Raw genomic sequence first — 13,615 nt, forward strand, 5'->3', positions numbered from 1 at the left:
AACTTTAACTCAGGGCTACACGAATTGTCCCATTGATCCTAAAAGTATAGGACTGATTTGTACTGAGGGCTACATTTCTCTCTCATAGACTAGAGAGAAGCTTGGTCACTACTAGAACCACAGGCGGATTAAACATTCTATTTAACTCCTAATTCTTTTGTAACAGATTCCTTTAATCCTCCTATAAGAGTCCTCCGATCTTTTTTCTTTTTAGCTTTCATAATAGCGTATAAGTTAACCTCATTTTTAGAAGTGCATATGTTGATATTTAGAATTACAAAACAATATTAACTAGTCATTTAATTACCACATAAATTGAGAACTGTAAAAGTGATACTTTTTTATTATATATTTCACTGTCTTTGATGATTTTACCAATTTATTTATTACTCTTTCCACTGGAATGTCACGCGCCATGTCCCAGGGTTCTGAATAGTCAGAGCTTCTAACTTTTCTGACTCTCCAGCTTCAGGCCCTGCCTGACAATGGGGTGTCTGCCCCTCTAGGCCACCGTACGTTCAAACCTTAGCTCGTGTTTTTTCCCATTAACCCACATCTAGCTTGCCATTCTTGGCTAACCAACCAATGCAGTCTTAATGTGGAGGTCTCCCCAGCCTGACCTGGGGACCCTTAGATCAGAAGAGGCCAAGTGAAATAAACACATGCAGCCTTCACCTCTGGTGACCCACAGCTAATGCTAACAAAAAATGTTATTCATATGTCATACAAATAATGTTTATTCTGTGCTTTATTCATCATGGGCCATCCAAATATTATAAATATTTTCTAATGATAGCCTTCCAAATGCTTATCATTGATTTTGTATTAAATTCTTATATAACTACATATATTCAAATATTATCACAAGACACATGAACACAAAATTTATTTTTAAAAGAACACCTTTAGTTTCGTGGTATTACCTGGCTTTTCCTTGATTTTATCAGCCCATTTTGCCCGTTTACTGCCCAATTGCAGCAGTTCGAGTCCACAGCTTTGAAATTCACTACGAGATTGCAGGGGAGGAGAAGTCCATAAATCACATGACTTCACTTGTCTAGAGAACATACAGCTATAGGATTTGTCTAAAGCAAGATTCATTATAGCTTTAAATGCCTAGTAACCATTAAGTCTTTATCAAGCCACCTGTGATTTAAATTTACCTCTTTAACACAATGTCCGTAGTCCATAAAGTCAGCTAACTCCTTGCCTGTAGGGAAATTATTTTCAATGTGTCTTCTGTTCCCTTTCACTGAATGCCATGATTCTGCTGTAGAGTTACCTTGGTATCACCTTGGTGAGCAGCCAACCTCATGATTTCAGAGGCCTATTTAGTTTTAAGCTTTCAACTGCAAAGTAGAAGTGTTTATCTTTATCCCATAGAACCCAATTATATTTCCAGTTATGCAATGCTGCTCTTCATAGTTGAAAACGCATTCTGCTGACCCACCTAGAGCAGTGTAAGTAAGTTGAGTTGTTTTCCTGTAGTGATGATGGATTTGGACTGACTCTCACACATTCTTTTATATAATTCCTATATTGAAAACGGTACATATTTTCAATACTGGCTAACCAAGATGAGGGAGAACATTTGGGGCTGAGGAACAAAGCAAGGCTAACTTTGAAACTCATTATTTTAGGTGTTTTAGTGACCAAATTATATGAGACAAGAAGCAAGGGGGTGAGTTTGAAAAGTCATTTTTCTGGTGACCTGACATTTGCCTGAGAGTGAAAAGGGATAACTGAGAATTTGAGGAATTTCACTTGGGAGGAATATACAATATGACCCCATTTTTTGAAGCATTTGTTTAGATATTTAGAACTATAAAACAGTATTAACTAGTAATTTAATTACTACATAAATTGAGAACTATAAAAAGTGATATTTTTTTATTATATTTTCACTATTTATGATGATTTTAAAAAATAAATATACCTCTTGACATGGCTGGTATAGCTCCACTGATTGAGTGCCGGCCTGCAAACCAAAGGGTTGCCAGTATGATTCCCAGTCAGGGCACATGCCTGGGTTGCAGGCCAGGTCCCCAGTAAGGGGGTGCAAGAAGCCATTATACATTGACATTTCTCTCTCTTCCTCCCTCCCTTCCCCTCTATCAAAAAATAAATAAACGAAATCTTTAAAAAATAAGTATATCTTTAGGTTAATTCATTTTAAGAATTTTATAAATTTCAATTTATTTGTTCCTCATATTAAAAACAATATATTTATATTTTCTATCCACACAATGAAAAATATAATTGAAGCAAGACTCACATTTCGGAAGAAAATACTTTTTAATATAATTATAAAACTTTTATGCTTTTTTTCTCTGTAGATGCCAATTAAATGGATGGCCCTGGAGTGCATACATTATAGGAAATTCACCCATCAGAGTGACGTTTGGAGCTATGGTAAGTACATCTTCCCTCTGAATGGATGCATATAAGGCAAAAATAAACATATTAGGTTCATGTAAATTATCTTAAGCCAAGTGATTTCATTGTATTTCAAATACCCATTTTTAAGCTTTGCTTTCTAAAGGAATTAACCTTTTCATCTTCCATTAAGAAAAAAAAACAGTACTCTAATAGTATTGTTACCTGCCTTTTTTGTCATTTCTTGGTTTTCTAGAGTATGACATATTAACTTCTTGGTGTTGAGTTTGACTACCATAACCTTTAGTTGGTAGCAAACTGTTTGATCATTTTGACAGGAAAGAGGAAACCTAGCCAATTTCAGTTTGGTACAATTTCATAGAATCTCAAGGATTTAACTTTGAACAACTCTTTGAAAACATAACTGGAAAAACAATAAATGTTTAAAAAAAGAGTTTTTTGTTATGGGTATTTCTGTTCTATAGTAAGAAAATGGAGGTTATTGTGATAACAAAGAACAATTACTGAAAGCAGTTAAGTGAAATAACAAAGGTCAGGGGAGAGATGAGAGAGAAGATTGCTAATTGCAGCTATGATTTTAATTTACCAAATACTTTTGACACAGAGCAAATAATATGAAATGGAAAAAAGTGGTTTTTAAATTTAGAAAATTTATTTAGTTGTGTTCAACTGAATTGTTGAGCCGAGCTCCTTAGCATGCCTCGGATTTTTTACAGTGTAAACTCATCCAGGTTAGTCCAGGTTAATTAGTAAGAATCAACACCTTTTCTGAGTGTAAACACAGCATAAAAGCTAGCATTTCTTAAAAGCACATTGCTTTTTAAATAAAAAGGCAGTAGGCGAACTTAAAGCATGGTAAGATTTATTCAATTTTAAGCTTAGTTTTAATCTTTCAGTTTTCAGAAAAAAGAATTAAACCATTCAATCACTAGAGAACTTACACCTCTTTTGTAGAAAAGCATAAATTACCTTTAAAAAATAGATATTGCTATAAGGTGGTTGTCTCCCCGCCACGTGTATGCCATAGGAGGTGTTAAAATTTCCCTGAGGCCCTCATATATTTTATTCAACTTAAAAGTAGAAATTGTATGTTTGAGGTTTAGACACATACAGGGGAATTTTACAAATTTATTTCTTAAACCACAAGGATTAAGTAAAAATTAATTTATCATCTTTAGTATAATAAATTAATATATGTGATATACCTTTATATATGATATAAATTTATATAGATGATATAGATAAATTTATATGTTATATATTATGGTAGATATATTATCATTATGTCATTTTTCCTACTTATGTTTGCTTGAATTAATGTGGTAATCTACTGCAGACAAATTTTGAATGACCTCTAAAAATAAGATTATGTATTTGCTTGAATGTGGTTATGGCTTATTTCAAAGGTATGCTAATTTAGATGAATAAAATCAAAGGACAAGGTTTGCTTAAGACAAAGATAAACTTTTACTACGAACTTGTACATTTGGGTTCCCAGTTAGCAATTTATGATCTGATCACCTTTGAGATCACTTTCCATAGAACCCCTTTTTTCATTTACATAAGTGTCATGAGCTTAAAAAAGACTTCAGTTTGAATAAATAACTTATCAAAGATGGCAATGGAAAAGAAAACATAGCCGTAATTCATAGATTTTACATTAGAAGTTACATGGATATATACATCAATGAAACTTTACTTGGTAGTACCATTGTGTCCATGAAGCTATACAGTTTTTTATTCTTAGGAAAACTGTGCCTTTTAAATTACATAATTATTATATTATAATAAGGAAGAGATCTGTATTTTGTGTATTATTGCTCAAAGTAAAATAATTATCATCAGCTCTGGCTGGTGTGGCTCAGTGGGTTGAGCACTGGACTGAGAAGCAATAGGTTGCCAGTTCAATTCCCAGTCAGGGCACATGCCTGGGTTGCAGGCCAGGTCTCCAGTAGGGGATACATGAGAGGTAACCACACACTGATGTTTCTCTCCCTTTCTGTCTCCCTTCCTTCCCCTCTCTCTAAAAATAAATAAATAAAATCTTAAAAATAAAATAAAATAATTATTAACAAACTTTCATGCTAATTTCTCAGGTGTTTGCTTTATTAAGAACACTAATGTTCTAGTGATTCAAGAAAGTGTTTCATTATCTAAGGGAAAAAACTATAATTGATTTACTTTAAATTTTGTGATCCCTACTTTACAAAATATATTGTATCTTACATAAAAATCACTCCTCGCTCTGGTTTTCATATGTGATAAAGAAATGAGCATGTTTTTCTTCCACTTCTGTTCTTTGCATTGGTTAAAAAGAGCTATATATATTTTTTTACCATAACACAAGATAATCATTCAGAAAGCACACCTTTACCTTTATGGCTCATAATAGCAAAAACATTAATCTTGAATTTAGTCAAAATAGGACTTTACCTGCAATCATTTACTTGATACTGAATACTCAGGTATATAGTAAATAAATTGTTGTATAACCTGTAATGTGAGGAAGTGAAACTTAATTCGTGTCAGCAAACATTAGCATTACTTATAAGGTATAAACGGGGAATAGACTTTTCATTTTGATATCCACTCTGAATCATCTCTGCTACCCATTAAAAATTCCAAAACGATAATAAGATAATTTAATTTCCCACAAAGATTTTGTCATTGGGCATCTCAAAATGGATGAAGAAATCAGAAGAGCCCTTATTTAAACTATTTTTGATTGGTCTTCAGGGACTATTCCTTTGCAACCCTTGTATACTGAGTGGTTCAAATGATGTTGTTAATACGCTTACATAAGAATCTGATTTCCAATGTAGGAGTCACTATATGGGAACTGATGACCTTTGGAGGGAAACCCTACGATGGAATTCCAACTCGAGAAATCCCTGACTTACTGGAGAAAGGAGAACGTTTGCCTCAGCCTCCGATCTGCACTATTGACGTTTACATGGTCATGGTCAAATGTAAGATTGCAAAATAATTTTATCATCACATCTTTCTTAGTAAAGTCGTAGCACAAATTAATCTAACTGTACAATGTTTCTATGTATTGAAAAATATAGAAGTTCAAAAATAATTATGTAAGTAGCGTGTTAACACCTTTGTTGTTATTGTTGAAATGAAGCAATAGCATGCCCTGGTGCTATGACATTAATTATATGATGCTTACTCTTATTCATTCCACTTGATTCTTATCATTTCCATCACAATCGAATTATCTTTCATAAAGAGATATAATTAGTCATAATAATATTATTCATTTTTATAGGAAAATAGCAAGCTAAATAAATGATCTATATATAAAGAAAGAAAGCTTGAAACTGATAGCTAAAAATGAATTAAATAGAAATAGGATTTTAGTCAACAGTAAATTAGCAGGGCACAGTGGGAAGGAGGAAGGCATGAATCTATATTAAACTAAAAATATTATAAATGTTTACTTTTTTCAATTTAATCAATTGTTTACATCTAACCCTCTTACTTTTTTTTCCTTTTTTTTTTTCCTTTTTTTTTTTAATGCTCCAGACACACGTTTTGGAAACCTAGGCTCTCCATTTAAATAGAATTAGAAAAGTCTCCGGAGTTTCTGACTTAATTTAAGCCATATTAACATTCAGTGCTCTTCCTTGTGTAATCTGCATTTTTCCCCTTTCGATTTACACAGGATTAGCAAAGAAACAAACTGGTGAAGGTGAACAAGCACTCTTATTAATAAGAGACTTTGGACCCAGGTCTACCCAGATTTATATTCACAACATGTGTAATACATTCTGACAGTGAGGGAGGAAATAAAAAATGTGCTTTCCAGTTCAGGTCAACATGCCCTTTTCCCTAAGCATAGTTCTATTTACTCAATATTTAGTTGGAAAGAAACTGATTCCTTACTGTGAAGTTCACCTTTTTTTGGTTCCAATAGTTCCAGAAACACCTATCTTCTTATTAGCACCTTAACATTGAAACATTTAAAAACATTTTTTCGGTGGATGCATGTATAATATAGAGCATTTCAACTTTGTTAAGAGAGAGAAAATTCAAGTGTAATTAACAATATATAAAATGACACCTGAAGACTTCCCAACACAAGACTACAAATTGAACTGGTAAAGATAAATAAGTTTTATAGCTTTATTGGATCAAGCATTGATCAGTAGTCATCTATAGAAGAATGTTTAAAGACTCTCATACATTGTATCATTTGAGCCTGTAACCAGAATGAGGGATGATTTAAATGTTTCATTTAAATACCCTGATGAAATAATGAAAGATGAGGAAAACATTTTCCCTAATAGGAAGTTTTTCCTTACTTTTAAAAGTTTTAATACCAAAGAAAAGAGTCACTTGGTAGGAAAATCAAGGAAGGCTTGGTGCTTTTATTCATAGCATCCCATCAGCTAAGGAGAGCCTTGGGAGAAAAAACCTACATCATCTAGAATCCTAGCTAAATAATAATATATACCCTTGAAAATTGCTGAGAATATTTTTATTCAGAAAAGGCTAGTACTGAAATAAGCTAATGATGATTGCTGAACAAACATTACCTACGACTTTGCATGTGTTATTATTTTCCCCCAGCAGGAAAAAGTACCACTAAAAAGTTGCTTCCAATTCTTTTTCCCCCTTGCCAGAGAACCACACTGTAAACAAAGCTTTATTCCATGTCACTCCTGATACAAAATAATAAATTATATTTTAATCACCTTCTCTATCACCATCAAATAAAAGTTTTAAAAAAGAATGATCTCCATACCTAAGAAAAATATTCTGAAATTTTTAAAGTTAATATAGTTAAGCCAGATTATATTTCCTTGGGAGAAAATTTAATTTGAAGTTAGATCAAGACATTTTTAAAATGCTGTTATTCTAGTATATTACACTTAGTAATGAATACCAACAAACTGATTGAGATAGAACCCTTGCCTCTTTGATCATTTCTGTCATTAATTTTCTTTGTCTTTTCTTCAGATCATTATTAGTAAAACAATATTTTTAGCCTATATTTTCACATGTAATTTTTTTTATAATTATCACTATGGTGACTTTCCTTCCGTGTGAATTTCTAGGTTGGATGATTGATGCGGACAGTAGACCTAAATTTAAGGAACTGGCTGCTGAATTCTCAAGGATGGCTAGAGACCCTCAAAGATATTTAGTTATTCAGGTTAGTACATTTGACCTAAAATTTTAAGAATTTCTCAATGTCAAACTCACCACAAGATATGAATAATATCTGGATTTTGAAACTGTGAAAATCACCACTCACAAGTGAATTAACTAAGCAGGATGTCATGTAAAATGACTTATGTAAAAGAGCCTTTTACTTGATGTCAGAACATTTCTAAGCAGCTGCCCTTGGTACTCAAGTGCCTCTGTTATTAATAGTTCTGACTATCCATGTAAATAAAAAGCCTTTGTCCTCAGACTAGCCTTTGTGTAGAAGTCATGTTCCTAATTATAATTTTGCATTTTCAAAACAAAAAGAAGATGGATTTTTATTTTAATCTTGTCTATGGTTGAAGACAATGAATTAAAGTTTTAATATATTGATATTTTATTTTACAAAAAATAGTTTTTAAATGTTTTGATTTGTTTTGGGAGATATGCAGTATCTAAGCATAACTCAGATTCAAATGAATTGAGATGTGCATAAGTGAAGTAACAGACCACAAGAAAACTTTATGTTTAAAAATAGAAAAAATGGATTGGATAATTAAAAAATCATAATATATATCTCTATAAGGATTTTTACCTAAACCATAAACAAATAGACCTTGGCTTCATACTTTAGTAGTATCAAGATAAATACTACTAAAACAAAGTAGTATTTATCTTCATATCTATAGTCTGATATAAAGATAAAAGGTACATATATATTTCATATATATATATAGTCTCTTTCACATGTATATGTAGTATTTATCTTCATATCTATAGTCGGTAATGAAGGTAAAAGCTAGCTAATATATATATGAAATAGATGAGGTGAGAAAGGGTTTGGGTGTCCGTCCCACTCCCACTTGTGCTGGGATTTGACATGCTATCACTTCAACAGTGTTCTTCTGCAGGACACACAAAAAGCCCCCAAAGATAAATATTGATCAATCAACTTCCCTTTATTGTTTATTCTTAAAGTCAACCCCCAAACAGTGCGTTGGCAATGAAGCCTACCATTATTCTCAGATCTGAAATGAATTTGCCTCCTTCAAAAGATAGCATTCTGCTTTATTTATCTCTAATGGCATTTATTATTTTCTTTTTGCATTAAGTTTATTTTGCCTTGTCATGTCTGAGCATATTATGGGCTTCTTTATGGTTAGAAATTATGCTAAAGAATTATGTTTTAAGTGAGTGCATGAATTTTCAAACATTTGTTTTGACATTACATAAACTGACTGCAAAGTCAACATATTGAAGATAAAGGAAATAATCATTTTTTTCCGTTTTTGATGGGCAATCTGTTAGGGTGATGATCGTATGAAGCTTCCCAGTCCAAACGACAGCAAGTTCTTTCAGAATCTCTTGGATGAAGAGGATTTAGAAGATATGATGGATGCTGAGGAGTATCTGGTCCCTCAAGCTTTCAACATCCCACCTCCCATCTATACTTCCAGAGCAAGAATTGACTCAAACAGGGTAAGAAGTACTTATATATCAAGTACCATATCATTACTCAGAAATGACATTGTATAAATATATTTAAGGGCTAAAATCACAAAACAACTATTCAGCTCAAATCAGTGTGAGTGCTGGCTTATAAACTTACCATTTACCATACCACCAAAAGATATGCCAAAACTTGCCAATTTATGGATTTTGGAAGAAAAGCAAAGGCAATATAATATTCACTCTGAGACACTTTTAGGATTTCAAAAGGAGAAACATTTTCTTTATCTTATGTAAATAAAACAAATCTTTTAATTTGTTTAATTTTCAGATTTAAAAAGTCAAAAACCAATTCAAATGAATATAAAATTGCACAATGATAAATACGTGAAATTTATTAGCAAGATAGGCTTCCTACTTTTCTTTCTTAAAAAGATGATATGACTTTCCAGTCAAAAAATAAAGCCAACACAACTCGCACGCACTTAAGAGACATTATTTTGTCAAGTTGAAGCAAAACACAGATAATTGGGCAACCCTTTGAATTAAATTAATTACATTAGGTGGATCCCTAAATCATTTGAAAGTATAGGATTAAGTTTTGGAAGAAGTTTCAGAAAAGAATTTACATGTCATTTATTGCATTAAACCCACTCGATATGAATGTCACTCTTTCCTTCTCTGAATACTGCCAATCCATGTGTTCATTTATTTCTTTATTTTTAAATTTCATTCATAATTCATTTAACATGTATTGAATATCTCTGCATGCGAGACATTATTAGCCATTAGACATTTAAAGAATTTGGACCTACCTCCTGCCTTCAAGAGTGCCCGGGTAAATGAAAGAGTCTCACAGATACCAGATACAGAGACAGAGACAGAGTATGGCTTGATTAAGTGTTGTGTCAAGAACTGGCCATTATGGAGCCTGGAGAAACAGTGAAGTGATGCCTGGATTCCTTTTTTTCATTAATAAGGCATAAGCATAATGCTTCTTCTTTTTTTCTAACGAGCTGTTCTTTTCTCTTAGCCTCCTCTTCCATCTAAGAACACTATAGTTTGTAGAATAAGCAGCACCCTATTTGTCTTGAATGTGGGAAAAATAAAATGGTCCACTTGCTGCGCATTCTGTAAAATAAAGGTGTTTGCTTTATCTCAGATTGACAGCAAAAATAAAGTAATGCCTCGAGTTTCCTATGTGTCAACACATACATATCATTTCATCCTTCATCCTTACAACAGTCCCATGAGAGTCTATTATTATTGTTCTCATCGTAAAATGAGGAAACTTGTCACAAAGTTAAGTGATTTGACTAGTGCCACAGAGTGAACCAGGGTTAAGAGCCGGAGTCTAATGCATGCGGTCTGTTTCCACTACACATACTATGGCTTCCGAGTTGTCAGAATGTGTTATTGTCATGATGTGGTTGCTTTTCTTGGCATCAATCTGTCAAGAAATCTACATGTTGTTTGGGAAATTTCTCAGGTGATTTTCTCATAAAATGCATCCCCAAACTGCCCCATACCTTTTGTGCATCCACCACCATTTATGTCTGGTATAGAAAGAGGCAAAATGGAGACTTCAATACATTTTTCTTTTCTATGAAAAATATGTATTGCATCCCAGTGTGTAGGAAATATAACAAAAAGATGTAAAAATTAAGTCAGCTGATGGATATTGACCACCAGTCTTGTTTATGGGAGCAGTGTTTAAGGTATATGAAAAATGCATTTTTTCTTTCCCTCTGTCCCTCTATACACTAATAAAATGACCAATTTTACCTTTGGTATTTATAATTTTATGTGACAAATTTATAATATTTTATTAAAGGAGGGAAATTTCAAGAAAATTGTTTTTCCTCCTTAACATGAAATGCTACAAAGTCTAAAAGCTTGACCTTTCTCTTCTCCTAAGAATTCTCAAATTCTAACTTTCTCTTCATTTAATTTATGCTGCATGCAAGGATTTTTAAGTAAAGATTTGAGTTACCTAAATGGCATTAGTGAGACAAAATAGAAGCCACATAGGAACCGTTTGGCCTTTATCCACCATTTCTTATTCTACCTTATTAGTTAAACAATGTTAACTGTAGAATAGAATTATTTTTACTTTTTCTGGTGTTAAAGGAACTGTGCTTAAATAACGCTTTTATTTTCAGGCATTAAAAAGCTTTGCTAGTCATCGGTGCCATCCTATTTTTCTTTCATTCTGGCTCTACATAACTTTAATGGTAATTTCTAACATGTGAAAATGTTTCCACCCCCTTTATTTCCATGAAGCTACATTATGTTAATGTTATAATTAGAAAATAAGTTACTTCAGCTTTAGGTTTTGTGGGCATCTTATGTGCTAAAGTAACATCTTAAAGTGAACTTTAGTTGAATGTTTCTTAAGAGTAATTGTTGGACTTTGATATCAAAAAATAATTCAATTTTTAAAAGTAGACCATTCACTAGCAGGGATGTGTTAGGTACTGTTCTGAATAACTTTATGACTTTGCTTCCTCATTTGTAAAATAAACACAACAGTATTTACCTAAGATGATTGTTAAGCAATTGATTTAAAAAATTGCAGAGTATCTGAAAGTGCCCAGCAAATAAACAGATTACTCTCTTTTTAGAATCACCCAAAGATATTTGGTTGAAGACCAATAAAGCAAGTAAGGGAAGCTACATTTATGTATTCAGGGCTTGCTAGAGCAAAGGCATCAGCCACCATCATTTGTATTTTGGCAGAGACTCAAAGGCAGACAGAGGAGTGCGAAAACATTACAGAAGGAAAGGGCAGGCTTTGGGTGTGCCCTGATTGGAGACTCTTGTCCTGAGAAACGTAGCTGGGCAGACTAGAACTGGGCATCCTTTGTGATTGGTTAAGGGCACAAAATTGGCTATCTCTGACTGGTTCTAAGTTGAAAGTGGAGACCAAAATTAGTGAGCTCTTAGTCATTAAACAAGTCCTGGCCATTTTTGGCCAACTGTTACAGAAGTTATTGCTTAGCTTCCTCAATTGCTACTACAGATAGTAAACTGGATTCTTGCAAGTCTTATGTAGCCAAGTAGCATCCTGGGCTGTGTACTGTACATAGGGCTTCCTGGGAAGTTTGCTGTAAGACGTGGGTTATTTTCATATAGACCTCTATTTTAGATTCTGTTGCTGCCTTTGTACTCTCTTGATATATTTATTTAAAGGCATTTTGCCCAAACACTAGCTGTCTAGCTCTTTCTACTTGAACAATCCATTTAGTATATATCTCTAGTTCCTAAAGTTACTTCTAAAAGTAACATTATACGTTGTACGAGAGACCCATCATAGCAGAGAAATAAGTGGAAGCTACACTAACCTCCTCCCAGGACCAATCTGGAATTACGACTAAATTGTAGAGATACCATCCTGAATAACCAACTGAACACTAGCTGGGAAAAAAAAAAAGCCTTATAGCAAAGACAGACTACCCACCCCACCCCTGGCAAAACAAACAAACAACAACAAACAACAAAAAAAACCCCACTTAACCACAGTGTGACTGAGAGGGAGTACTGGGAAGGAAGGAGGCCTGAGATGGCTGGCTGGGTTCCCATGGGTGGCAAGCAGCTGGGGATTCCCCCTGAGAAGTCAGGTACCTACACCTCTAATTGGGCTCACAGCCTACAGCAACAGAGCCAGGAAAGGAACCCAGATAACATCCAACTGTGAAAAGCAACAAAGTTTCTGTCCACCAGGGAATTATAGCTGGAGACACAGAGCCTTTTAAAGGGCCAATGCACAAAATTTCGTTTACAGCCACGTACCTTGGGCTTCAGCAGAGGAAGGACAGAGTGGACTAGAGACCCTTGAAGAGAGTCTGGGGTTGGTGGCTCTGGGGAGAGAACTGAGGGGACAACCACCAGGATCCCTGTGCTGAGTCATCTCCCATACTGCAGAAGCCATTACTCTCAGGCAGAACACTTCTCTCTGAATGGCATCAGCCTGAGGGGAAGCAATAGCCTTGTCCACAAGAATTACTCTGCCCCACCCTGTAGACCTTAACCCAGGCTGCTGAGTACAGCTTGAGGCTATCTCATCAATTAGTTTAACAATTGATGTGTATCTCTGAGACTTTAGCTGACAGTCCTCCCAACCACTCCCTGCCTGGTGCTGGTAAAAGCCTGCCTTGGTGCACAGCCTGGTTCTCTCAGCACACAGATAGGCCCAGACATGGAGCCAAATGCTATGGGTCACTGATAGCTTCAAACAGTGGCCCAAGACCAGTCACAGGCAACATCTGACAAAGGTCTACACCAGAGTCTTTACAGATCTACCTAATATATAGAAACAAATACAAAGAAGCAGCTAAAAATGGGAAGACAAGAAAAAAAGACCCAAAATGAAAGGACAAGAGAATTCTCTAGAAGAAGAGTTAGATGAAACAGATGCAAGTGATTTATTTATCAGATAGAAAGTTTAGGGTAATGATTATAAGGATACTTGACAGCATGAAAAAAGACATAGATACCATAAAAAAGGCCAGTAAGAAATAAAGAATGCAATATCTGAAATAAATAATACACTGGAAGAAATAAACAGTGGGTTAAATGAAACAGAGGATGGAATCAGTGATTTGGAAGATGA

The 13,615-nt window shown here is 34.1% G+C and overlaps 1 protein-coding gene across 4 annotated transcripts in view; it reads left to right on the top strand.

Moving 5' to 3' along the window:
- ERBB4 (erb-b2 receptor tyrosine kinase 4) overlaps nt 1-13,615 on the top strand; it is a 995,253-nt gene that overhangs the window by 940,412 nt on the left and 41,226 nt on the right. For all 4 annotated transcript variants that reach the window (XM_053672642.1, XM_053672598.1, XM_053672619.1 and 1 more), the window contains exons 22-25: nt 2,337-2,412; nt 5,220-5,366; nt 7,464-7,561; nt 8,863-9,033. In XM_053672642.1, coding sequence (XP_053528617.1) covers nt 2,337-2,412; nt 5,220-5,366; nt 7,464-7,561; nt 8,863-9,033 — 492 coding nt within the window. The remainder of the gene's footprint in view (nt 1-2,336; nt 2,413-5,219; nt 5,367-7,463; nt 7,562-8,862; nt 9,034-13,615) is intronic.

This window comes from Artibeus jamaicensis, unplaced genomic scaffold (genome assembly GCF_021234435.1).
Source record: "Artibeus jamaicensis isolate MK-2021 breed Jamaican fruit bat unplaced genomic scaffold, CSHL_Jam_final contig_1015, whole genome shotgun sequence".
In the NCBI taxonomy this organism is placed as follows: domain Eukaryota; kingdom Metazoa; phylum Chordata; class Mammalia; order Chiroptera; family Phyllostomidae; genus Artibeus; species Artibeus jamaicensis.